Source organism: Crassostrea angulata, chromosome 10 (genome assembly GCF_025612915.1).
Source record: "Crassostrea angulata isolate pt1a10 chromosome 10, ASM2561291v2, whole genome shotgun sequence".
Classification (NCBI taxonomy): domain Eukaryota; kingdom Metazoa; phylum Mollusca; class Bivalvia; order Ostreida; family Ostreidae; genus Magallana; species Magallana angulata.
This window is the reverse complement of record NC_069120.1, coordinates 22,220,603-22,247,990: the sequence shown is the minus strand read 5'-3', so window position 1 is coordinate 22,247,990 and position 27,388 is coordinate 22,220,603. Positions and strand designations below refer to the sequence as shown.

The following is a 27,388-nucleotide window of genomic DNA, read 5'->3' as shown; positions in this document are numbered from 1 at the left end:
ACGATGCCATGTGTCTGGATTTATATGGGGGTTTTTTTCTAGATGCAACGTTCTGGACGTACAATATTAATTTGCACACTTATACCCATAATCATCTCAAATGAATCGTATGTTGGTTAAATAAGATGGCTTTATTTTCAATGGGTTATTAAACAGATCTAGAGTTTCTGTGCACATGCATGCTTTCTATTGTGCTTCTGATAAAGGATATGAGGGCATAACGATACCAATACAGTTTTGCCAGTAAGTTCATAGCTAAATGATCTATGGTATAGTACAAAAGTACATGTACTTTTAGCGGTCTAACTTTACCGTGACACGAATTGCACACCTTTTAAAAATAAATAAATAAATACTTTTTTCCGAGATTTGATCACATGTTTTTATTACATACACAATAAATTAAATAAATAAGTTACACTGAGTTCTATCACAACAATATCGATATTAAAAATTGTTCGCTAATGAAATGAAACAAACATCGGGCGGAAATGTGTTCAGGTAAACCGGAAACCGGATATCCTTTGAGATAATCCGGGAAAACTCACACATTGACGGGATCTAAGTCTACACGATCTATATATTGAGATCAGGCTGAAAACTTGATTCTGTCCAAACTCAATCTAGAGAAAATATTGCACTGGGGCCCGGCCCTAAGAAATTTCTCATTTCTTTCATTCACACTTCCTCACACATGCACAATGGATTTCAAACGACCCGTAAAAATAAAACAAAATCGATAACATTGATATACAAAAGCTAAATCATCACTACATTATGACATATACAGTTATACAAATAAATAGCCAAATTCTTAGTCTTACACATTTGTACACATTTATACACATACATTCTTAGTTATACACACACACACACACACCATGCAACTGATCATGAACGCACACTTGTTCCATGTCTAACATGGATATACACATTTATATCGATCCTTTGCTAACATACACAATTATACACATGGGTCTTTCAAACGTGGACAAATAATGACTAGATATCCTCATCCAATATTTTGTAGAAAATGCACATATCAAAATTCAAAACACACTCGTTCGGTCTAGATATATCTAATTGCACTATACAATTATTATATGACAAATATGATAATAAAAAATGAATGTCTCAAATACTATATAGCACCATCATTCAGGGAGATTCAATTATGCGTGAAACATAAATATGATAAGCTCTACGGTCGCAGCATTTGGTGACCGTGAAAGCGAGACAGCTGATCGAATCTTATCGATTTCTGCCCCATTCAAATAGTGTCAATTGCATGACAACAAAGAAAACAGATTCAGATAAATTATGCAAAGAGCACCACGTGATCCCCACTCATTTTCATAATTAATTTTGTTAAAGCTTCTTTCAAAGCAAAAGGGAGAAAAAAAATCAATAAATAAATAGAAGAGGAATCCAACGCTTTGTTTGAACAAAGAAAATACCCCCTCCCCTCCCGAATAAAATATTAATACAAAGAGACCCAAAAATAATAAAATATTTTTTTGTTTGCTAAAATAAATACTTCAAGCAATGAATAATTCACAATCAAAGATTTCGCACACAATCGATGATCTGCCTCTATGTACGTTAAACACATGCGGCGTCCTTGATGAACGATCGCATACTGCTGGGCAGGGGCAGGTGGTCAATCTCCTGCTGCTTACGGATGCTAGACAGAATCTTGACGCGACAGCGGTCCTGTAGACTCTGGTACCCCCTCCGGCGAATCCCTAAGGTCATCTCTGTTTTGGCCGCAGTGGATGCTGCTATGGGGTAGAGGTTTTCTGTCACGCTATTAAGTCCCGTGAACGCCACACCCAACGAAAAACCGTCTTTAAAAAACGTTAAAGTCCCCGCAATTCCGTCAAATAGCACTCCTACTACCGTGGCCTCGTTTTCTTTGAAGGGCTTGGTGTACTGTCTGCTCTTACCGTTGTGCCAAAGGAGTCCCTTGTGTGATAGTCCCCAGCTGTACTGATCCTCACCTATGATATTCACAAAAGCATCTACGTGAAGTCTAGCTCGTTTAGTCCCTATTCCGAACATCATACTTGTTCCGAAAATCCTTTGCGACACTTTAATTTCCCAATAATGGATCCCATAGTTCAGCACACAGTTTCCCCGTATCCCTGCCGTTCCGTTGGACCAGTGAGGGTGGAAGTGGGCCGTTTCCATCCCCTCCCCACATGTCTTGACCTCGTGCGACTTGTCCCTCTTGTTCCACGTCCATCGCTCGTCGCAGCCATCCCGAATGAGGTCCTGATGCTGCGAGTATAGACCAACCATTGTCTCAGCAGCTTGTATCGATTAAATCCCGGCTGATGCCACAGCAAATGCAATCTGGCCTATCGACTTTTTCTCTCTCGTTCTGCCGAGGACTGCTGATGCAGTGCTACTTTTAGGCTGCGCACGTCATGCGCCTACTGGAGCTAGCTTAAGACATAACGGCGCGTGTGTGTCCCTCGGTCACCTCCCGTAGCCCCAGTTGACACGCACCGTTATTTGCACAGTCAATATATTCGTGTGACAGGCGTGTGCCACGGTTAACTGCCAATCGGAGGGGGGATGAGTTCGCCAGCGATCAATATTATTTAAAGTAGCTGTTCACAGCACGCTGTCATGACCAGCTGTTGTGGTCGCCCCTTGGTGTGTCAGAGAAAGGAAACTGGGATTGTTGTAATCCCAAATAAAGCACCGTATATATGCATCGCAACAGCAGTTAACGAACAAAAGGGTTGCCCAAGAATTATTTTTATACATTTTTATTAATAATTTTGAACGGAAAACTGATAGGAAATGAATAATTTAGAATGTGTATCCCGTGACAGGAGGAAAGCGGATTACATTTACTAATATGACAGAGTATATGAAACAGAATATTGTTCTAAAAAAAGTCACGAATTGTAGACATAATACAGTGTACTTAGCCCCTTCCTTTTTTGTCTTTTCTTTCTTTCTTTCTTTTTTTTTTTTGTTCGGCGGAACGATCTAAGGGCTTTTTTTTTCCCTTTTATTTAAAAAATGACAAAGATTTTTTATGATAAAGCTGTATATAGGCGTTTGTACAAAACATACAAACGTTTAACGCAAGTAAGAAAATAAAGTAAGCCTTATTTGATAAATTTTTAAATGATAAAATTTAAGAGACGGCATCCGGGATTACAAAGTGTTCTTGTTAAAAACTACTGAGATTATATTGTGATAGAGAGATAGAGGAGAAAGAGAGAGAGAGACATACGGAGATTGTATAGCACCACCATACCGCTGATTTACCTGTGTGTGTTACCTGAGACAGGTACCTATTTTCGGGCAGGTGGTGCATTCGCGTGCCGTCGACAGCACGGACAAAGGATCACTAAATTCAATTTATATCAGAAACAGATGTGAACAACTCATATCACATAACGACAATCGGTAGTGGTGGACACGATTGGACAATGGATAATTAGAACATCAGTGACAATCTTACCGGGGTGAATTGACTGAAATAAAAACACCTGCCGCCGGTCGCCAAACATTACGTCACTCTAACGGGTCTCTCTGTGCCGTTAAATCTAATGCAAAAATAAACATAAAGTTTTGAGGGCTTTTTTCGGCGTCAACAAAAGACTGTGAGAGCGAGACGTATTTTAAACATGTGTCGACTTTTATGAAATAAAATGTTTTGAATGAAAAAGGAAATAATTTGTGAAAACCCTCTAGTTTAAAGCATTTTAAACAATTTGTGGAGGTAAAATATCAAGAAATTTCACAGCTGATAACCTATTCAAAATTCTTTATAATTACAGTTGTAAGGGCCCAACACTGTATCATGATTTATTTTGGTTATATCCAAGTTTCCTGTCTACAAATATTGGTACGTTGACACACCTACCCCCCTCTCTCTTTCTCTCTCTCTCTCTCTCTCTCTCTCTCTCTCTCTCTCTCTCTCTCTCTCTCTCTCTCTCTCATCCACGTAATCATGGTAACGCCATTGATAAACGTCTGGTTATGATAAGAAATTATGTTGATTCTATGGTTTTGTCATTGGAAGAGATTCTTTTGCCTCTCAACATGATAATAGTTGACTTTAGAAAGTGACAGATATATTTTAAAAGGAGATACTTCAATTCATCGTCCGAGGATTCTCCCGCTGTACTTTATAAACTTTGTTAAACATTGATGGAAAAAGTCGAACATCACAATATACAGATGATATCTGATTCTAAAGATAACACATTGGCTAAAATCTCAAATGTAGCTGTTGTAATGCTGAAATGAAACTTCCTGTAAAGCCTTTTATTTTAATACTAAGATTTAGAAAATAAATTGTAAACAAATCGAACACCCTTATCTAAAGTATATCACCGAAGACTTCTCTATATTTTCTATATACGAAAAAGAGGTATTCTTATTATGTCTTAACAATTTAACACTACTAATAGGTGTAAAAAATAAAAATAAAAAATAATAATAATAGTTTGTTGTTGAGGTAACCAGGTTGTAAACATAGATAAATGAAAAATTCTCGATCCATGCAAAAAAACTTGTTCCTAAATAATTTAAAACTTTGCTTTGTTCCAATTTATGAAGAGCTAAACTATTTTAAGGTTGTAGGGGACATTTCCATATTGTTACGTGCTTTCGTCCCCCCCCCCCCCCCAATCAATAAGATTAACTAGAACTTTTGATACTTTTTCTTTTACAGATTCGGTGTATAACAGCGTACTACCACAATATGTTTAATCGTCGGCTACTATACTGAAAAAAATTGAAACCTGTTTAGACTTTTACATTTTAAACAAAATGCATTTTATTGTGAAATATAGGTATTTTGTACACTTTTGAAAGATTACAGGTGTTATAGTTTGAATGTGAATGTTATTTCACTCTTATTTATATTAGGACGGACAGCCACCTATATCGAACGCGTTGAAGCGTTGTTTTGCAAGATGAAATTGCTATAGCAATGGAAATATTTATGTGAATTGAAGAAAATCACAGAGGAATATCAATCTTTAAAGACTAACAATAACAACGACAATTTTTTGTCCGAAATTCAGCAACAAACTAAATAATGAAAATCAGTTAAAAAAAAAAAAGGATGCAATTTCAAACAACGTCGACTGGATGGCTGGCTAAAATATTTGGACTTTTTCATTTCTAAGTAATGATTGGTGGTTAAAAAATTATATATAAAAATTGTCCATATATCTGATTGGTAATTCGTTGACAATCCAGCCTCTTAACATACGAAACCGCTTTAAAACAGACCCCAGGGTGGTCAGACAAAATACTGATTATTTAAAACGATCAATTAAAAAGTCAACTTGTCCAACTAACGCACGTAGCATCGTTTTTGTAAAATCTTGTCAACCTTATAAAAAGAGGCCAATTCGCCAATTAACAAAATCCCAGTCCCAAAAAAAACATCAATTTCATTTCACTTCAGCTTTTTATATGCTCCCTAAAAAGTGTGTGTGTGGGAGGGGGAGGGGAGGGGGGCTCCATTTCTGTTATTCTATTGATGAGAAGTGGACAGGCATAGCCTACATCGATGTAGGCTATGCCTGTCCACATCTCAAAAGAGAATACCTTTCTGTATGTAAATTTAAGATAAATATTTGATTTTTGCGATAAAAAGTGGGCTTCCCCCGTCCTCCGATGTTATGTGCCTGCAACTTATAATTAGAGCACAGATCAATTAAGTTTTACCAGCAGATGTTCATCGTCATATATTGCATATTAGGGCGGAAATAAATGACTTGTTTTGTTGGGTTTCTTTTCTTATTTTCAAGCGTCTTGTCAACATTGAACAAAAACAGGAAGTTGATTTTTCAGGTGTTCTATTTTTTTTTTTATTAATTAGTGTACTGTTGTCTTCAATGGAAAATGGTGAATGGTTTAACATGGATCCCATGGGCGGACGAAGAGGACAGGTAATTGAGCAACTTATGGGTCGATATCTCATGAATGACATCAACTTGACAGCTGCTAAAGATGTCAAAGTGTAATCAAAATTTACCATATGAAATAAAAGATTGGCCAAATAATCAATGCCACACGTTCTTATAGATGTAAAACAGAAATTCGCGTATATATCTCCTTTGCTAAATACAAAGTCTGTTTAACAATTGCCCACAGATTTTGACAGCATGGCATATCATATATATCAGTTACAGTAGTATAACACTGTCCGTTTCTCGTTAAACTAAAAATAAGTGAAAAATATTTTTAAGTTGGGGCATGGTACTATTAATTATCCTAACCATCCTTCATTTCACATTTAAACCTGCCCCAGGTTCTTGTTCCTGTTACTTTTCATTAACATCTTAAATACATGTACACACACATAAAAGCACCGCTTTTATATTTATGAAACTAGACTTTAATCTGTGCATGCATTTATACATTTAAGTGATTTTAAGATTCAATTTTTTTAAGCAATCTCTTTACAACGAGTCCAGAAATTCGACGGGATATAGTCTCCATTCTGAGTACCATAAAGATGGTGACCACAGTGAATATCAAGTCCAGGTCAGAGAATATTGTAGCAGATATCATAACAAGGTTTTGATAAGATGTACTTGTTCAATTTCTTTGTACTGGTAAATCTTACAGATTCTCACAAACTGGTAAATTTTTATTTACACAAAATACAGAAAATCATCCCACCAAATGTGATCATTATATTACAGATTCATTTTATAAAACTATGTATTTAATTGTTATCTTTAGTACATCTCTAAGTACACTTTGGAACTAAGATGCCGATGATTATGAAATGTTTTGTTATATGCTAATTAAAGAGACTTGGACACAATTTAGTTCAAAATTTTCGAAGTTTATTTTTTCATTTTTAATGTCTAAAATGGTCAGTATGGATGTTTTAAATGCTTTGTCAAAATTTGAAAGTCAAATATCGAGTTACAAGCGAGTTATAGAGGTGGGAATTCTTTGTTTTGTAAACAAACCCCAGGTCCTGTCATTGTTTACATATGTGTTGTATTAGTATAAGTTTCAATCTATTGTTGTTTTTTGTTGTTGATAAAATTATTTATGAACACATTGAATGAGTTTATCTTGTTTCCACAAGTTATTTTATCATAGAAATGGTAATTTCTTTACTTTACATTAAATATAAGACTCGAGCTTTGTTTACATAACAACAATTTCTTTCCTCTGTATCTCACTTGTAACATGACTTCTAACATTCAAATTTTAGTAAATCATTCAAAATACACAAATAAACTATTTCATACATAAAAATCAAAAATAGAATTTTCATCTGAAATTGTGTCTAGGTCCCTTTAATGCTTGACAATGGTTCGTTGGATAATTATTTAATCTAATTAAAAAAGATACTGATAAACATTGACAAAAATAAAGAGGTTCTTAATACATGTTTAAAGAAAGAAACAAATTCTTGCCACTTTAAAAAAAATTTGTACAATATTACATGTACTATATGTTCAAATGAGAAACCAGGTATTTGAACAACATCCATTTTTGAAAATATCAACATTTTTCTAGAGAATGTTATATTATTATTTCTCTTGGTCACTACAACATAAAGTTAAAAATCTTTATCTTTTATTGTGTTTATTTGATAGTTTGCTGGCATAATTAAGGAAATTCAGGTCCATGTAGATATAACAAACAGGACAGAGGTCTTGAGAATGATAGATCAAGGGAAGGTAAGATCTTGTGTTCTCCCTGAAAAACTGATGAGCTTTCTGAATCTGTTTTGATGTTTAATATATATACCGATAAAGAATGAATATATAAGATTCCATAAAGGATGTCAGGAGTATATGATTATGTTATCCATTTTCACTAGTATAAAATGTCTGAAACTGGTTTGTACTATTGTAAAATAGGAAGTTAGGAAATCCATCGCTTAATGGCTATGATTTAATTTCCCTCTATGGGTATAGCAAGTAGCCGTATAATTTACCCCACATTAAATGTAAAATTGAATTTCAGCTATATAAATCTAGTAGTGCATTTCAATCAATACAAATTGTTTTCAAACCTTAATGCAAAATGTTTAAATCTGCTATTGTGACTGCTACGCTAGAGAATTTTTTTAGATGAAGAAGATGATTCCTGCAAAGATAGGCACAGACAGTAATTCTATTCTTAGTTTGAGTCGCTATAACATCAAACTGATGCAGGTAGACCATTCCACAGAGGTATGTGTATACCACAGTTTAAGATCAAATGCTAGCTGTCAAAGTATTTTATCAGCAAGTCTTAACTGAAAAAAAGAAATCTTTGGCTTATTTTGCAAATCATGTTAATTAATAAGAAGTCAATAAAATGAAAAACAGAATTTGATATATCAGTATAATAGAAAATTCAGCCTTTTTATAATGAGTCTCTTTTGTTTGTATCTTATATATAAGGTTTTTCTTATACATGTATATCATTCATTTCAGAATCTGATCATTCGAGTTCCTATTCATGAAATAGCAGCAGTTTGTTATGTGAATGACGATGGGATACACATTCTGGCAGTCAAATATGGTAAAGCCAATTGTTTAGACCATAATATTTAATAAGTATTTGTTTAGTTTCTCAGGTATTGAAAGGGAAATATAATACATGTATCTCAAGTTTTAAATTTCTGGTTTTTTGTTGTTGAAAATTGAGCTTCAGTATTCCCCATTCCTCACTTGCTTTCAAAAACCCTGTCTGCACATTTTCAATTTTTTACTTGAGAAACGAAATATGTCTTTAATTTTTTTTTTGTCTGGTAGGAAAAAAGTTTGCTAGTTATTTAGTGCATATAAAGGTCCATTTCATAAAACAGATCTGTTTCCATTGAGCGTTTTCTTGCAGGTAATCCTGAGCAGTGCTCACTGCTTGTGCTGTATTGCGATAGCCCAGCTCGAGCAGAGCGGATCTGCTCAGATGTGGCTCAGTGCTTCCAGCTCGTCTATACGGATGCAGTTGTTCAGCTTCTGGAGGACACGATTGGAAGAGTGGAAACTTCATCTACAGGATCACCCACAATCAATGAGAACAGCCGGAAAATATCCTTGTAAGTTTTTTATCAAATTTTTATTCCTGCTTTATTAATTCATTGTTTTTTTATCAGTTAGTTAAATCAGAGAGAAAAATATTTGTTGTTAATTTTCTGTTTAATTTGTCTCCTTGCTTTACTCACTTAATGTGTCTTATTTAAAGTTATTTAAATCATTTATTATAAAATCAGAAAATGAAGCATATTCTGAATGTTTTCTTGTGACATTGATTATTTTTTGTGTATTGAGATTTATTTTGCTTGCATCAGTATTATTGTATTAGCTGATTGTTTATGAAACAATTTGTGTGGAACATGTATTCGGTTCACACATGTTGTCTTCTGGAATGAAAATCACATCTACTTCTGGAGTGAAAGTTGTAAAAAAGGCAACAAAGAATGGGGGGGGGGGGGGTGGAATGTCAAATAAAAGTTTAACAAAATTATTAAACTTACAAAAACAAAAATTTATTTCTATATTATGAAAAAGTGATGTGCCTTAATTGAATTGTATGAGTGCTCAAGCTTTTCCTTTATTTCTTCTTGAAGATTTTTGAACCTTTTAACTGTTCAAAGTTAGATTTTGCACACTTTGATATCCACATAATAAACCAATAGACTGTTTGAATGCTTAAGATTTGGCTGTTTGTTACAAACCTTTTCTTCTGTAACATTTTGTATGATATGTAGATAACTTGCATGCTTTACAGGGAAGGACTGGACAATCATGGGTAAGATTTTGTGTTGGTTACGACTATCACTTTAATTCCTCAATCTTATTCTATCTTATTCCACTTAGAAACAGTTGTAACTTCCCATAATAATTACCATTTACCGGTATATCCCCCTTTCAATATTATATCATGGACAACCAGTGGTTGAAATCATTGAGAACAATGTATTTATACCTGTTATGAACGGACTTCATATTACAGATATTTTTATATTCTCCAAAATTTTATATAGTTCAATTCTTTCACAAGTACTGGTATCTCATTTTCTCCTGTTTGTTAGATGAGAGATAGAAACAATTTATTCTACTGGCATTTCATTGCATTGAAATACCGGTATTCATTTCAATTATATCTATGAATTTCTATAAAAATCTTCATGCCTGCCTTAAGTTATCTTTAAATTTTGGAAAAAAAATTGATGAATTTATTTTTTAGCATTTTGATAACATCTAATGCTTGCAACATAAAAGTTATTTTTCTCTGTTGAGATGAAACTGTTAAACTGGTCATTGGTGTGATGTATGTTTGAAAATGTCACAGAGCTTGTCTTTTCTTGGTGTTTGGTGGTTTTTTATTATCACAATTTAGAAATACAAAAATTAAAGGTAAATGCTAACATGTAAACACATTTAATTTCAAAATAGATAAAAACAGGGTATGGATTTTTATGGATTTTAACAGATGTTTTGGAAAAAAAAACAACAAACATTATGAGTGTAACATATGAACAAGAATAGCATACCGGTTCTTATTTGTTATTTTTCAGCTGACTCTCCATACATACTAGCACTTATACAAATATATTCAATTAATTAACACTGGCATAATTAAGATAAAGTTTGCGGAAAAAAGAAACTGATGTTATGTATAATATACGGGTATATGTTGAGGTCTTAATTTTAAAATCTTAACTTGAAAGAATTTCTGAAAAATCTAGAGCAAACTGTTTTAATTATTCATTTAGTGGATTTCCCTCAGTAATACCATGTATTCATTGTATATATCTATTTAAATTGCCAAAATGACTAGGTTTCCATATGCAACATAATCATTGCACGGACGTATTTCCCTGTTGTATAGTGGAATAGATTTAGATGATTTAGAATATGACTGTAAACGTATAATTTACACTTAAAAGTAAACCTTTTTTGGTTCCTAAAATTTCTTTACATTTTATAACCAAAGGACTAGGTACAGTTTTAGTCATATTTTGCCCTGTTTCAGAGTGATTTTTAAAACTACCACCAAAAATGGAAATGCAACATTTATTTACACAAAAATACCCATAAACTAAGAATCTATAAATAGTTACCTGCTTAGACTTTCACAAGGGTAATTGTGACGTCACAAACAGTGCATTTTCCCGTAATTTTCATAAAACTGAGCAGAAGACACCAATTCCTCGGAAGTTTTTTTGAATAGAAAACTATGTCCGCAGCCATCGCCCACGATGAAACTCACATTATAACTTTATCATGTTAAAACACATAAAATATATTAATTTTGTTGTGGGCAACGGCTGCGGACTCATTTTCCTCTTTAAAAAACTATGAGAAAATATACTATTTTTCACCATTTTTGACTAAGTCTTAGAAATGTGCCAAAATGTTGAGGTCAATTTTATTTTTTGAAACAAGATAAATGTGTATAATTTGGCATTTCATATACACATATGTTCAATATAGTATATGTGTATTTTCATGAGATTTAAACAACTTTGGAATTTTAGGGCAAATATTAAAAGAAACTGTACCTTGTTCTTTGACTGCATGTATAAATTCATTAACTTCAAGGAGTTTTTTGCTTTTTTTTTCTTCAAACAAATGAATTTGTTCTTTTCATAATTTTTGGAGAGGTTCACTTGCATGTCAGGCATGCAGTAAATGATTTCCTATTACCTATTTCCAATTTTTAAGATGGTTACAAGCATACTACATGTATCAGTTAAAGACTTCTTTAATGTGTCTCTTTGACAGCTTTTCTCAGTCACAACCAAACCTATCAGATCGACACAACCGAGACAAAAGATCCCGTAGCCTAGCAACCAGTGACGCCAGCAACCAAAGCATTCAAGCTGAACTCTTGAGGTCTTACCTGGAGCAGGTAATCTTAATCAATGCATGCTTATATTTACTTGTACCATCAATTTCTGTAGAGTCTTATCTTGGGATGGTACAGGTACATGTGTACTATAAAGGTATGATTTTTATCCGAGTTGTGTGTATTCCATCCCTAGGCATGGCAAGGGAATAGAAAATACAACAAATAAGACAACAATCTATTGCAAGTTCAAACCCAGTTTTTATGTATTTCTAAGAGATTGAATTTTTTTGAAATGATAAAGATATGTACTACCGGATGTAATATCATTGAATGAAAATCATTGTGTTGTCATGATATGGCAGTGTAATGAAAATCTATTGAATAAGTCATATATAGAAGAAACAATAAATCATAATATATGATAAACTACATATACATGAATTGCTGATGTATCAAGGCACATATTAAGATAAATTAACATATTGTACATTAAATTAATGGATTAAGAAACATACACCAATAGCAATATTGAGAGACTACATATTTAGAAGAATGAAATTACCTTTATATAAATGTAAAGTATTGGTACATATGTACATGTAAACGTGCATTGCGAAAGGATTGGGTCTCCTCACTATCCCTTGAATATTTCTGTTTACTTTAGCTGCGCAGCAAGTTTACAGTGGATGAGCTGGCCAAATTCTCCACACTGCTAAAGCAGATCAATGACCCATCCCCCAGGAGCCACAAAGATCTTCTGGCAGTGTTCCAAGAGGTGTTCCAGTTGTATGGAAACGAGAGGAAGAATCTTCTAGCTGGTAACTCACTATTTAAGAAGCTCTTTCAAACAAACTTAAAAAAATTCCAAAGAAAAATTTGTTCTAGTTCTTTTATAAGCTAGTTAAATACCTTTTGTTAACGTTAAGTCAAATGAAATTTTTAGCTGGGCTTTGCTGAGAGCAAAGTGTTGGCTGTAGGCAGGCATCTTGTCAATGTTACTATAGCACAACTTCATAAGTAAAAAAAACAACTAAATAGCATCAAAAAGAGAGAGATAGATTGCCAGCCTTACTACACAATATGCATAATGACATATCAAAAAAGCCTGGCTCTCAGTACTTCAGTACTTTGATTCTTCATTAAAAGTCATGGTTTTATTTTCATGGTTGGTGGGGTTTATGTTTTAAGTTTATGGAATAAGCTATTATTCTTAAGAATAAACAAAGAATAGATCCACATTTCCTTGTGTTTTCAAATTTTTATCTGCAGAAAGGCATGTTCTTGACAGCATTGAAATAATTGACCTTTTCTGCTTCAACCTGAAAGGCAAATAAATTTAATAAATGATAAATCATGATATAATTTACTCTGTATGTCTTTCCTGTTACAGGTTTGTGTCCCTTTATCTATGAGAAACATTATGCAAATTTCTTGGATTTCCTGAAGAAGCAAGGCATTGCGATAGACAATGGAACTCTATCGAGTCGTCACAGTTTTCCTCGTAATTACACGTAAGTTCAGGCAGTGAGGGAATATTGTTACAGGTGTAAAGGTACATGAGGCCTCAGTATTATTATAGACTTATTGTACTAGTGTACAGCCCCTGTTATATGTACTGCGGTATTTGTCACTACGCCAGTGAGAGAAATGGAGCAGGTCAGAAACACTTGACTTCTGAATACTTTGGAATCATTGATAATCTTGGTGGCTCAATTTTTGTGGATTTCATAGGTACATCTTACCCTCGAGTTAAATCTCTCATTGACCTAATTAAGAAACATAGTCTTTATTATTGTACACAGAAGCAAATCCACAATGTTTCATCCCATCGAACCTATCGAATAATAGACAATCAACGAAAATTGGCCCCCAAGATTAAATAATTACACAGTATCTAATTACTGACTTTTCGTCTTCCTCCACATACCTAGCAGTAAAATTATATGCTACTTCATTTGCAGTACACTACATGTACATATATTTTGCAGTTTGGAAAAACTGGTAATAAAAAAACAAAAATATATCTATTAAATATCAGTTAAGCATTGTTGCAATTTGGGATGACTTGAAACTCCAAAATCGATATACATGTATCTCCAAACAAGTGGTGTGACTTATACTGGATTGATTCCTGGAGATTTGTTTACAGTCCCTCCCTCAGTGACTGCTCCACAATTATTGATGATGACCTGGATAGTGAATTGGAGTTTTTGGCCTCTGCCTCCTCTGTAATGGTAAACTCTGTACTGCCTTACACCAGAGATGTGCTTACACAGTTAGCTCCCCTGCAGATGCACTTTTTGTCACTGTTTGATGCGCAATGTTTGATACAATGTACACTTTTCAGAGTCAGTCTACACATGCATCCTCTGAAAATCTGAGGAAAAATTTGATGAATTTGATTTGATTTTAGGCAGTGGGTCTGAAACAAAACTCTATGGAAACTAAATTTTGGTTGAGAATTCAGATAAGCTTTCTGAATGTGTACGTTGCAATCCAAAATGCAGAGGGCAGTTGGTCAATGCTTTTAGGCTCAACTAAGTGATCCTATTATACATTTATATGCTAGGTTTTGGGCTGATTATAAATCTGGATATATATAATGATTGCATTGTTGGAATCCACAGGATGTGTAATCTATTTTGGATTCTGACAATGAAGACTTTGGTCCAATTTGTGGTTGCATATTGAAGGTTTACTAATCATCGTGTTACAGTCATTTGTTCTTATGCCTTAACTCTTGTAAGCTTTATAGAATGCCCTGCTGTGAAAATGTAAGAAATATGAAAAAGTGGTGTAAAATGCACTTTTAATACTGTTCCATAGAAATTTGCTTTGATTATGCTGAGAGGCAGCACTGGTGATTGGTAACATGAAGTAGGAAGATAAATTCTTAAGATCTAGCAATGGAGTAAAATGATAATCTGTGGTCTGTCTGACTCTGTCAAAATATACACACTTGCACCCTAGTCATTTTGAAATACAATGAACTAAACAGAAAAGAAAATGTACTGGTAAATTATCAATTTATATGTAGGAAAGATATCAATTAAAAACTTAGCAGTAGACTTAGTGACAGTGATGTTTTTCAGGATTTTAATTCTTAAATGATATTCAGTATTCTTATTCTGGGAATCATTTACTGTAGTGAATTTCAATGTGTTAGTCATTCATACCTTGATTATTGTTATTTTTTCTTGCAGACGTTCCGTGAGCGACATGAACACTAACGACCAGAGCGATATCGATAGTGTACTGGAGGGGATATCTACACAACTGGCACAAATTGACAGCAATATTGGCGATGTAAACACGTACCTCAACTATCCTTCATGATGTTTTATAAATCTTCTCTCTTTGTCTTTTGGAAAGCAAATATTACTGTGTTGCCATCCACAAGTATATCTGTCAAGCTTGTATTGACCCAAAGTGATGATGTGCTTGCATTATCTGATAAAATCATTCTTGTCTCAATGGTAATGTGTAAATGATACCAAATCCCTAGTGTCTACAGCACATCTAAACCAAACAATAAACCGAACTGTAAGAGGAATTTTCCCAGCACCAAGTCATTGTACCTTAAGAGCCATCTGATGCAGGCATCAGACAAACTGAAAGGAACATAAACCATTGAATTATTGAAGATTGTAGAAACATGAATTTTACATTACGTCGTCATTGCTTTTATCATTTTATGAACAAAATTACATGTAGTATGCACCAGATGGAAATGCTGGATCGTTTCTGTATACCCCAGAATCAAAGCGAAACAGCTGCTTCTTGCAGAGAATTTACATTGATGCATCTAGCTAGTAGGCCAGGTTTGCTCATTCCATTCCAGTCACTGCTTCCTGGTAGGTTGGTTGCCCTTTGGGGAACATATTCCCTGGATTAACACAAGATTAATGCAAGAAGCTGATAAATGGATTGAACATTTGCCTTTTTAAAAGTGCCTTAGTGTGATTTTTTGTTGTCTTTGTCTTGTTACATTTATATATGTGATGACAATATATACATGGACGTGTAAGGTTGTTATTCATTCTGTCTAGTACAGTTTGTAGATTATTTTGCAAATATATTAGTGTTAGCATTCAAGTTATTCTTAGCAAGTTTTGTATATACATTCATCAAAAAAATATCTGTGATTTATATGCAATGTTTGTAAAATATGTGATTACTTGTCTCTACATAGAACAAAGATGTTTCATTTTAGATTTTCAAAGCTTTTTTTTTTTCTTCTGGCATTTTTGTACTGAGTAATATTGGTGTATAGAGATTCTTACTTAATATTGACCATCTTGTTCAAATACTGGTGTCTGCATGTTAAGTGTAGGATCATCAATGGAGCCCAATTTTTGTAAATTGCCAGTTTATTAAAACTTTGTTGGGACATAATTTTGTGGATAAACTTTTATGAATAATTTATAAAGAAAAGTTCCATTATTTTCTGTCAATGTTAAATTCATGGGTGAAGGTTATCCAAGAAATCTATGGAAATGGAGCCAACGTGAAGTCAGAACGTTAATAATTTTACAGCAATCTGAAACATTGATACAAGCATTTTCTATTCAAATGTATACTTTGCTTCCAAATGACCCATTCTCCAGTGAATACTATAACATGCCAGCAATAAAATACAACTGCTTCAAATGATTTATTGCAATGTGCACTTTTACGTACATGTATTTATAAAATAAATTCAAAGAAAAACAAAACAGAAAATGTGTTTTTATGTTTACATTTAATTATATAAAAAACCATGGACATTAAAACTGAGTGAACAGGGTATTTAAATTTAATTGAAAAAAAACCCCAAATTATCCAGTTCTAATAAGAAAATTAGAGAAAATTCTGTTATTTAAAAGAGATAAATAATAGTGTCTTTGCTACATATGGGTAAACTTAATTTTCACTTAACAAAGATCTGTATTAATATCGAAGAACATGTTTTATGGAAGTGCAGGTACATGTCAGCTGTGCCTTTCCTCAAAGAATTGGTCCAAATCATTCCTTGCTTGCCCATTTTGACATAGGGCATCCTCCCTGGCTGGCAGTTATAACTCCAGGTGCTGTGCTTGAGTTTACCGCCACTTCATCCTCAGTATTATGGACATGGGAATCTTTGGCACGAGAGCCGATGTCATAATTCATTGAGTATTGTGGCTTGAACTGTCACCATTGTGTTCAATTCAAGATTTATCAGTTATAGCATCGAATAGTCTTCGCACTAACTGGCAAACATCATTTGCAAGTTCCTATTTTTTTTATATAAAAAAAAAGGAAAGAATTATTTGATTTTTTGTATGAATTTCTTGTACAACTACTGCCTTTTTAAAGTATAATAACAAATTTTAAACAGATTTTTATTCCATAAACTCACTTGCCCTGGCAGTTAGATATATGGTATATAGTCTAGGTGTTACAATGATGTTGGGTTAGATTTAACAAACCTCTGTATTGCACTGGAAGACATAGCACTGAAACACTTCCTTGTTGACCTGCAGTTGACCTATTTTCAGAGCAATGTTTGGTCCCCCAAACCCATCCTCGTACTGCACTACCTCAGCTATGGTGTGGAGAGGGTGTCGCTGCAGTATCTCCTACAAGACAAAATGACTTCTGTGTATTTCAGAGTTCAGAGTCTGGTTCCAGGGATAATAATGATAGTGACAAGTTTGTGTGTGCAGATCCCAGTTCAGTTGTGTGAGGATTAGGATCTGATGCTTAGAATACAAGTATGAAACCATTGACCAGAGTGTTTTACTGATGCTAAATTTCAAATTCAGCTTCACTGTATGTAATTTTCCATTTTGAAATTGAACTCTGTTGCAGTGTTAAATTTTACATTCTGATTTACCTTGGTTCTTTTATTTTGGACTTGTATTCCATGTCGCGAAACAGTGAAGAAGACTTGGTCTTTCTCCCCAACAGTAATGGGAATGTCTCCAGCAATCTAAGTCACAAAATACAGTTATTCAAATATGCTTACTTTGTAATACAGTAATAAGCTGTAATTTGTTTAAAATATTGGTTAAAATTAACTTTCTGAGTATTGCAAAAATGGTACATTGGTATAACAAACAAAAAATACTAAAAATGTATTGTATTAAAAATTAATGTTGAACATAGATTACAAAAGTTAAAATCATGAATGCCTTTTTAAGTTGTAACCATGCAATGTTTCTTAAAAAATATTACCCTATTACTAAGTGACAAACTAAATTTGACACATGATTTAGTCAGATTTGAAATTATACCTGAGCTTCCTCTATTCGATCTATCAGCTGGGCCTCTGTATCTCTCTTCTGTGAATTACCCATTGCTATCTTTTCAATGTTACCCAAATAGAAAACATCAAATGTCTTCTTATGCATTAAAATATTCTCCTTTTCTTTAAGTTTCATTGTGTTTTCATTAATCCCAGTCTAAAATCGAAATAGACAATAAATACATGTATTATGTCACCTAAATTGCCTCCTTTCAAAGGAAAGAGAAATGAGTGTTCAAATGATTAGAATTAAATAAAGTACAGTAAACCATGGTTACAGCAAACATAATGAATATACTTTTACAGCAAAGTCAGCTTTGTTTCCGATACAAGATTTTTGCGAAGTGTAGATTGATTGATTAGAGAAATCTTCATGATTTCCAAGGATAAAAGCTATTATAAGGGAGTGGTCTGAATTTCTAGCTTACATTGACATATCAACATGATCAATTTATTAGATTTGAAGTTTTATCATTAACAAGGAAAAAAAAAATAGTGAGTAAATTTACATAACTTAGCCCTATTGTTTACAAAAGTTCAGACTTAAGATCAATGCCTGAATTGTATTCCAGATGTCAAGTTCAACCGTGTTTAACTGGGAAGTTTGCGGGTAGATAAAAAAATTCCCGTGTGCTTATCAAGAATTATTTAAGTTAACACTGTTACGAGATAGGGCATTTTAATAATTAAACAGGTGATTAATAATTAACAAAGATACTGTTGACAGCTTTTATAGTATGTCTTCATGTCAAATAGGCATCACAGGTGGTGATCATCAGTGACTTGCTATATCAGGCTTTTGACCATACTAGAAACCAATAATCAATTAAAAATAATTTATACTTACATTTAATTTTAAATTCTTTCTTGGAAACATATCAATGCAAACTTTCTCTTTAGCATGTTAGTAAAACCTGCCACTCTTAAACTGATGAATTCCGGACTACTATTTCATAAAAAAAAATCTTTCAACTATTTACACGCCTTTTTAGTGAATGTAATAGTTTGCAAAAATAAAGGGTATTTTTCCTTATTCAAAAACATAAAAGTATAAACAAGAAAACACAAAGTAAAATAAAAATACTTCCGTTTTATCTTCATTATTTTGAATCGGGTTCGGTGTTCTCTTTGCGCCATTTATGCTCGCTGAAACAAACAAGTTTTTTACAGGAACCAAAACCACAATTATTTATTAGAATTAGACATACTACAAGATACAAACATATTCAATAAAGTACATTGACATTAAAGAACACAATGAGCTGCGAAGACGAAGTTATGAAGATCGGAAAGAAGTTGGAAAAGATGATTTTAAACAACAGTGCCGTGAGTATTCATGCGTGTTCAAGTTGTCTCCCGCTGGTGAGGGGGTGGGGGGTGGTCGAACGAAATTAATGTATTATGCTAGATAAATTAAGCTTATGATATTAAGTGTTGAAACTGCTCATATGTATTACGAGTTTGAAATGTGATGATTAAAGCCTAAAATCTGTAAAAAATAGTTATGTAGGTTAACGTAAAAACAAGCTTATTTTTATTTTGTAAATATTTCACATAGTTTCAGCAGTGATTTGACAGTAACAAAATACAGTTATGTCATATGAAAAGAAGAGGTAAGCCATTAAAACAGTTTGTATTGCAATATGGTAGATTATTTTTTAATGGTGACATTCATTTTTTAGGACCATGGAGGAGCCGATGATTTACTGAATAAATTGAAGGATATGCCAATGACTCTTACAGTTCTGCAGGTATTGATGATGAAGCTTGCATTGTAACTGTTAGATAAAAAGATGAAACATGTATAGATAATAGAAAATCATTTTGATGTGTCTACCTTGATAATAGATCATCAACAATTTGTTTGATTTTCCAAATCAATAGAAAACTAGAATAGGAATGACAGTCAACAACTTCAGAAAGGCTGCATCTAAAGATGAGTTGGTAGTGCTCTCAAAGACACTGATCAAGAGTTGGAAAAAACTTCTCTCCAGTGGTAAGCCCAAAACTATATGTTGTAGTATGTAGTGCATTGATTGTATAGTGGTTTGTTTAGAACATGTTATTAGCTATAGAAACGTAATGTCAAGCATTATGGAGTCACAATAATGTTATACAAAAGAGCGAATAATTCATGATTGTATAGTAATTTATTTAGAACTTATTATTAGTCACATAAATTTAACATCCAACATTATGATGTCACAATAGTATTATACAAAAGCACAAAAGAGTGAATAATCCATGATTATATAGTAATTTATTTAGAACTTATTATTAGTCATATAAATTTAACGTCCAACATTATGATGTCACAATAGTATTATACAAAATCACAGATAATCCATGACGCTCTATATCTATCAGTTATGTTCAAAACAGTAGAATACCCTTTATGAATAAATCTTTTGATGAAAGCAAATTTAATATACCTATAATTATATGCATATCTAAAATGGTCTACATAGTTTTCAAATGTCTAAAATTAACTGAGAATATATTTAGTGATCACCTAAGAAGAACACTCCTTTTTACCAAAAATTCTGAAAACAATGTATCTTAGAGATTTTATTAATAAAAGATATCATTTGTTAGACTCAACGCCATCAAAATCAGACAAGAAGGAGAAAGAAAAGTCCTCTAACTCTCCAGAACAGACGGACAGTCCTTCAGAAATGATGGACGTCAAAGATAGCCAGGGTAGTGAGCCAGGGAAAACCTTAATGAGACAAGACTCTGAGGCGTCCATTACCAATGACCCTGTCAGAATCAAGTGTCGAGAGCTTCTTGCTACCTCACTTGTACTTGATGAGGAAGTTAAAGGTTTCATTGTTTTCTTCAAACATATAGAATGTGTATTCTATGGTTATTTAAGGAGACCGATTTGAGGTTTTTTTTGCGGAAAACTACATTAACAAAACCCATGATTTTTTAACCGTATGTATTTCACACAAACTCTAGTTTATTTGAGAAGTTTCAAGAAAATTGACCATTTGGTTCTTTTTAGGGGCCATCTCAAAATACAGGTACATTTACTCAAGGAGTATATATAGGAAATTGTCATTTTTCGCAATGCGAAGCAGATTAAAAAAATACTACAGTAGATTTTTTTTCTCATATTATAATATGTGATTACTAAAATCATTTACTACCTTATATGTAAAAAATACTAAATGCTACCGTTTGGTTTTTAATGAGGGCCATCTCAAAAATATCAAAATGCACCAAATGTTGCTATATATTTGGAGTATAACAAATGTAAATTGGTAAAATGGATTTATTCAAAAATGAAGAAAAATACCCCCAAGGATAGCATTTTTCTGTGTATAGATTTTCAACGGCTTATGATTTATAATTTTTCTTGTATGTTATTTCTTATAACACACTCCTACAAAGCATCATTTTATCATAATGTTATAAAAGCGCAATGGCATCGCTCACTTACTGTAGAACAGAAAATTGTTTAAAAAATAAAATGTTCCTTAAAAATCTAAATAGTTTTATATGTATTTAGTTTATTATGTTAAATTTTATAAATGATATAAAAAAAAGAATCATTAAACGTATGAATACACTGTATCTTATTAGAATGCGCAAAAACGTGTGCAATGAAAACTAAAGTCAGCCTCCTTAAATTTGATAAAATTTTGAACTTAAGTCTTTACTGTGATACATGCAAGTTGAGGTATATTGAAGAATTGATGTACTGGTAATACATGTAATTAATTTTCTCTATAATTATTCAACTTTCTTTTTTGATGAACAGTCCGCATTCCCAATGCTCAGTGTCCTAAAGAACTTGCAGCGAAGATTGAAGATTGTATCCTTAAAAAACAAAATAGAAAAGTTGGATAATTGAAGTTTGCTTTGTGCACTTTTAACTCTAATTTATTTTGAAATTTTGACAAAAAGGTACCGGTAGGTGATATGACTGAAACTTCCATAGTTATATTAATGTAATTTGATAGATAGAAGATGTTTTGAAGCAATATTAGATATTTCAAAAATTTACTTCTGAATTGAACACAAAGCATTGTGGCCCCCTTTGACCCAAGGCCTTTTGTTATTTCATCCTTAACTTTTACACTAGCCATACATTTGGAGTTTAAAAACACAGATCAGAAATACAAAGCTAGAATAAGAAGCAGAGTGGCCAATCTGAAAGACAAAAAAAATCCCAAATTGAAAGAAGGAGTCATAATGGGATTAATTCCTCCAGAGAGAATCGCCAATATGTCAGCAGAGGTATGATATATTTGAGGATCATTAATCATAGGCTGTCCAAACTTGTTTAATAAGTTACATTTCAAAAGTCAATTTTTAAAAGTGGACCGAAAATATACCGGTATATTAAGTTGGGTAAAAATTTGTAAATAAAGATCTTTCTCTTGAATGAATTACTTTGTAAATCTTAACAAAAACAGTTTTTAAGCGGGTTTTCCAAAGGAAAGGAAAAATCCAGTTATTGAAATGGTGAAAATGGCGGGTGGGCGGTCATGCGGCTGCTAAAAGGATACCCTTATTGTAGGGATAACTCCTCTTACAGTTTTCAATATAGGAAGTTGTTTTGCAGATCAATTGTACATATATCAGAGGTGTGCATATTGCTTGGGTTTTGATTTCTGATAATTTATGAAAAAAATACCAGCTGTTGAACTTCATACATATGAGATATACTGGCGGTAAGCAAAATGTACTGTTTTCCACCCCATTCATGGTGTACCGAAGGACACCAAAGTTCACAGAATATGAACATTTGTACAGGAATTTGAATTTCTTGCTAAATGCCATCATTTTTATCTAGTTCTCGCCATCTAAGCCGTGGGGAACGCGATAATTTGATATGCAATATTTCACCAAAAAATGACAAAGTTCAAATTATGTTAATCATTTTAGGTAAAAATATTGCATATAGAGTACCTATTTCTCTGGATAGGTACTAGGTAGTGTTCACCAATTCAGGGTTACAAATAGATTATGGATACTGTTCACACGAAAGAAAACCCAGTTTCTGTCACATTGACAGCCTTTCTCTTGTTCCTTGCAGTGTTGTTTGTTGTTCATTGATGTATAAATTTTCATTGTAGGAAATGGCTAGTGATGAGATGAGACAGCTGAGGGCTAAATTCACCAAAGAATCGATTGATGATCACCAGATGTCCAGACAAGAGGGCACAGTCACAGATCTGTTCAAGTGTGGCAAGTGTGGCAAGAAGAACTGTACATACAATCAGGTGAGTCCATCAAAACTCAAAAAATGAGATAGGACTAACAGGGGGATTCAGGGAAATGTGTTCTATTTACTTAGGTCAGACGACACGTTCCTCGAGAATCTTTTTTGTATCTCCTCGTAATAAAGAGTTCCAATAAAAAATATTGTGAGTTTCGCTGTGCTGTAGATGTATTTATTTTTATATCAGCAATTCAAGTGTATTTTCAAGAAGATTATATTGGAAATTGCATACTGTAGTATTTTGCAGAAATGCCTGGTAAGGTACCCTAATTTTTTGCAAGAAAGCTTGTCAAAGTAGTAGTAAACCATTAACAAATTCCTGGAAAAAGTTATCTAAAATTGAGGAACGTGTCGTCTGACCTTAATATATCATTTGCTGAGTGAAGTCCAACTGTAGTGGTCATTTTGCATGTATGCAATGTGGCATGACTCAATTTCATTTCCTATAATAGTTTTAGATTTGATATTTGTGTATTTTTATAGAAGTCTGATATGTAAGGTAAAGTCCAATTGGGACTGAAATGCGCTGACAATTTTATGCTTTGTGATATATTATTTGTTATCTCATGCTCTTTACTACTACCATGCAGTCAATAATTTTTATAACTTGTTCATTAAAAGCTACAAACAAGAAGTTCTGATGAACCTATGACAACGTTTGTGTTCTGCATGGAGTGTGGTAACAGATGGAAGGTGAGTTTTTAAATAAAATTTCATTTCATTAATTTTAAAAGTTAAAGGTACATGAGAGACAGCAGGTTTTCTGTTTAAGCGGTAGTTTGTCCTTCTAGTAAAATTTGAAGTCTCCCTTTTAGACTTAAAATTTCTTTTCGGGAGTTGATTTTAATCAACTCCCCTATGCAGTTACTCTGGCAAACCGAAAGTGAAACAGTGTTTGGACCTAATCACAAATCATCACCGCTGACAAGACTATGTTCTTGAAAATAATAGAAAAAAATTCGATGTAGTGTATGCTGAAGCATTGTTTTTTAAGGAAACTTATCTATAAACACTTTGAAAATAGTCAAATTTTATATACTACGAACTATTTAGATATTTTTGTAGTCTCATGTATTCCTACGCCAGAGTTAATATACCGGTAGTCTCGTTCAACCAGATGCTCGGCTGTCTCTGTAAATTTGTGACAAGCAGAGAGGGGGCTCTCTTGCTTGTCGGATATTAATGGAGACAGCCGAGCGTTTAGTTAAACGAGCCAGAGTTCGATATCAATAGTGCTTGGTTCTATACAATTTTTAGATTTGTTTCGATAACTAATACATAGTAGTAGTTGAAATCTATCTTTAAATATTACACAACATGATTCATATGGGGTTTCTCAAAATTCTTGTCGGAAAGTCTAAAAATTCATATTATAAAAAAGTGGGTAATTCAAATACAAACTGGAAACTAATTGCCATGCAAGATAAATTGATTTAAAAATAGACGATAATCGATAAAATCAACTCCCGTCAGTACTTTGATTTCAAAACTGTTTTCATTTATGAGAAATGATTTTATTTTTCAGTTTTGTTAAAACAAGAATACAGTTGTCGTTTGTGGAAAAGAGAAGAGCCAGATTAAAATAGAAAGGGGGGGGGGGAACAGACAATAAAAGATGTGGAGTGACAAGCTTTAACTGTTTATCATGGGTTTGTGATTCAGCAATCTCCGGCAAAGTGAAAGTTGATTATGTCAGAACTGACTTGTCATCAAGATCATCTGTAAATAAACATACTCACCATTTTGTACCAATTTCAATCTTCATGGAAATTCATTTCATATTACATGTACCATGTCTTAAGAATTTCATTTAAACATTGGACTTGGTGGAATTCACATTGTGTGTTATCCAATTAAACTTTAATTGTGTTGTAAATTATCCATCGTGAGAAGTTTTGGGTTTTTATTGTAACTTTGTGTGGATTTTTTTTTCATTATGGCTACCAGATTGAAAGGAAATAATTTGGATTTAGTTTTTCTGTTAACTGGACTTCAGCTTTTAGCCAGCTGCAGATTGAAGAACCAGTATTTAAAATTGATATTGTTGATAAGGGCTTTTCAATTTTAAAGACTTTAATGTACCGTTATACAGGTTTGTTTTAAAACTTGTTATCTATTAAAAAACACAAATCCTGATGGTTTGTATTTCCAACTTTAATATGACTTTGACATTTAACTTTGATATGTGAATTTTTACTTTATTATAGAAAATGTAAACCATAACATCCCAGTAGTTTCCGACATGTTTATAATTTTCGTAATGGAAAAAAGATGTGTATTACTGTTGAAATTTTTGTGCTTCTTTGGTTGGTCCTTGTACAGTATTTTTACTTTATTATCCCTAATTTAATATTTATTAGGAACTGTTAGGTGAAGCATTTTTGGGTTTTATTGATATATGTTCATGCACTTTTTCCTTTCTGATTTATGTACGTGTTTGTAGTGTAATACCAAGCTAACCGAAATTTGAATTTCACAATCAGTTTCTTTTTTAAAAAGTGTTGGCAAATATCTCCCTTTTTTTTGTTAAGATTTATCCTGTTGATGCAAATGAGAGAATATTTAAGTAAATAAAGTTACATTACAACTTGTTACCAATAAAGGCGTGTCCATTTGAGAATCAACAAAAGTGTGTGCTTTTTTATTAAGATCATAATGGTCCTAGTATTCTCAGATTTGCTGTACTAATAGAGCTGGATTTGAAAAGCTTCGGATTTGATGTGGAATACAATTACCGGTAATAAATCATTGGTAAGATTAAACAAGATTTTTTAGCTTGAGATTTTACATTTCATTGTATTTTCACTGAAAGCAACAATTCCAAACATAGACTTGTTTAACACCTTCATTCCTTTAATTAGATTATCAGGTTGATACATCAGTGTTCATTAATAACATCTTCAATAACCTTTGGTTGATTAGGTCTTTTTACCTTTCAGGTGAATGATTATTGTATTCAAGTTGTTTTTTCTTACTATTTCTCTCCTCTATTTCTCCCAGGACAGTTTTTTTATTATTAGATATACTGAAACAATTTTTTCTTTATGTGATTGGAATTAAGTCATGGCACAAAACAACCCTTTTGCCTGATAGCTCCCAGAACTTGAAGGAGATACTTGTTATTGCTACTCCCTGTGAAACTATATGCAATAGAGACTTGGTCTTTTACCAATGTCTTGGGATCATTTAGAGGGTTTCCCAATCTAGGGCTGGAGGCACTCTTTTAGCAGTTATTGCCCCTGAAAGTTTCTAAATTTTAATCCGAACACTAACAACTTTTGAATGAACTATTTATCATAAAGATATTGGATCAATTGGGATTGAAGCATCTAACTTGGCCAATCAAAATAACAAAAATCGAAGGTTAAGGTCATTCAATGTTTTCAAATCCCTTTTGTTAAAGACAGTATTGAAAAACTTTTTCATGGATATAGTAGGACTTCCTACGATATTTCAAAATATAGATCCTCAGCCCCCACCTTGAAGTAGTTATAGAGTTATTTCCCCTACTGTACAAAATGCTTGATATCGCTACTCCTCCTAACTGTTAGATATATATAGAGACTTAAAACTTTTCCCAATGTCTTTAGTTGACTTTAAGGATCTTTCAATCTTTTGAACTATACATTGTAGAGACACCGCACCATTTTAAAATGAAGAGTTGACCTTGGCCAATTAAAATAAGGTCAAATATAATGAAAATTATATTAAGTCTTTTGACTTTTTTTTTCTTGAAGTAAAGCAGGAAAAGCAATTCATTGATTTTATCGAAACAGAAATGTTGAAACATTTAAACATTAAGATTAATAATGTGGAAAGCCCTCATTCAAGAACAATTAGTCTAATGAAGCAGTGTGGAATAATGAACTACCATAATTTGGGTAAAAACAATTTAACATTATGGTATTACTATCTGCAAGGTTATATAACAATAGATAAATTTCAGCTGTTTTGGAAATTGGCTACTGTTGGTTCTGGAGTTAAATGTTACATGTATTACAAGGTAGAAGAGATTTTTTAAATAAGTAAAAAAGTAAGGGTGCATGGTAATCTATGCTTATTTTTTCAATACATTTTTTAAATTTTAT

General features: G+C 32.9%; 4 protein-coding genes across 8 annotated transcripts; 2 read left to right on the top strand and 2 right to left on the bottom strand.

Moving 5' to 3' along the window:
- Nucleotides 1–356: 356 nt before the first annotated feature.
- Nucleotides 357–2,637, bottom strand: LOC128167803 (SPRY domain-containing SOCS box protein 3-like). Its single transcript, XM_052833721.1, has one exon. It carries the CDS (start codon nt 2,299–2,301, stop codon nt 1,603–1,605), a length of 699 nt encoding a protein of 232 aa, XP_052689681.1. The 5' UTR covers nt 2,302–2,637; the 3' UTR covers nt 357–1,602.
- A 3,170-nt stretch (nt 2,638–5,807) lies between these two features.
- LOC128165731 (cerebral cavernous malformations protein 2 homolog) lies at nt 5,808–16,247 on the top strand. 4 transcript variants are annotated; one of them, XM_052830541.1, is made up of 12 exons: nt 5,808–5,933; nt 6,439–6,531; nt 7,608–7,691; nt 8,088–8,189; nt 8,436–8,523; nt 8,839–9,040; nt 9,733–9,753; nt 11,733–11,859; nt 12,464–12,617; nt 13,190–13,310; nt 13,949–14,033; nt 15,003–16,247. In XM_052830541.1, exons 1-12 carry the CDS (start codon nt 5,880–5,882, stop codon nt 15,027–15,029), a joined length of 1,158 nt encoding a protein of 385 aa, XP_052686501.1. In that variant the 5' UTR covers nt 5,808–5,879; the 3' UTR covers nt 15,030–16,247. The 4 variants fall into 4 exon arrangements, with proteins under 4 accessions (XP_052686501.1, XP_052686502.1, XP_052686499.1 ...); XM_052830542.1 differs by lacking the exon at nt 9,733–9,753; XM_052830539.1 differs by lacking the exon at nt 13,949–14,033.
- A 152-nt stretch (nt 16,248–16,399) lies between these two features.
- LOC128165734 (integrin beta-1-binding protein 1-like) lies at nt 16,400–19,118 on the bottom strand. 2 transcript variants are annotated; one of them, XM_052830545.1, is made up of 5 exons: nt 18,915–19,118; nt 18,057–18,224; nt 17,657–17,752; nt 17,250–17,399; nt 16,400–16,968 (listed from the first exon to the last, which is right to left on the bottom strand). In XM_052830545.1, exons 1-5 carry the CDS (start codon nt 18,942–18,944, stop codon nt 16,804–16,806), a joined length of 609 nt encoding a protein of 202 aa, XP_052686505.1. In that variant the 5' UTR covers nt 18,945–19,118; the 3' UTR covers nt 16,400–16,803. The 2 variants fall into 2 exon arrangements, with proteins under 2 accessions (XP_052686505.1, XP_052686504.1); XM_052830544.1 differs by having other exon boundaries at nt 16,400–17,054; nt 18,915–19,098.
- Nucleotides 19,119–19,185: 67 nt separating this feature from the next.
- LOC128165733 (transcription elongation factor A protein 1-like) lies at nt 19,186–25,929 on the top strand. Its single transcript, XM_052830543.1, has 9 exons — nt 19,186–19,393; nt 19,750–19,818; nt 19,952–20,063; nt 20,663–20,890; nt 21,834–21,887; nt 22,158–22,312; nt 23,155–23,301; nt 23,922–23,993; nt 24,826–25,929. The coding sequence occupies exons 1-9, from the start codon at nt 19,325–19,327 to the stop codon at nt 24,832–24,834; spliced, it is 915 nt and encodes a 304-aa protein (XP_052686503.1). The 5' UTR covers nt 19,186–19,324; the 3' UTR covers nt 24,835–25,929.
- Nucleotides 25,930–27,388: the final 1,459 nt, after the last annotated feature.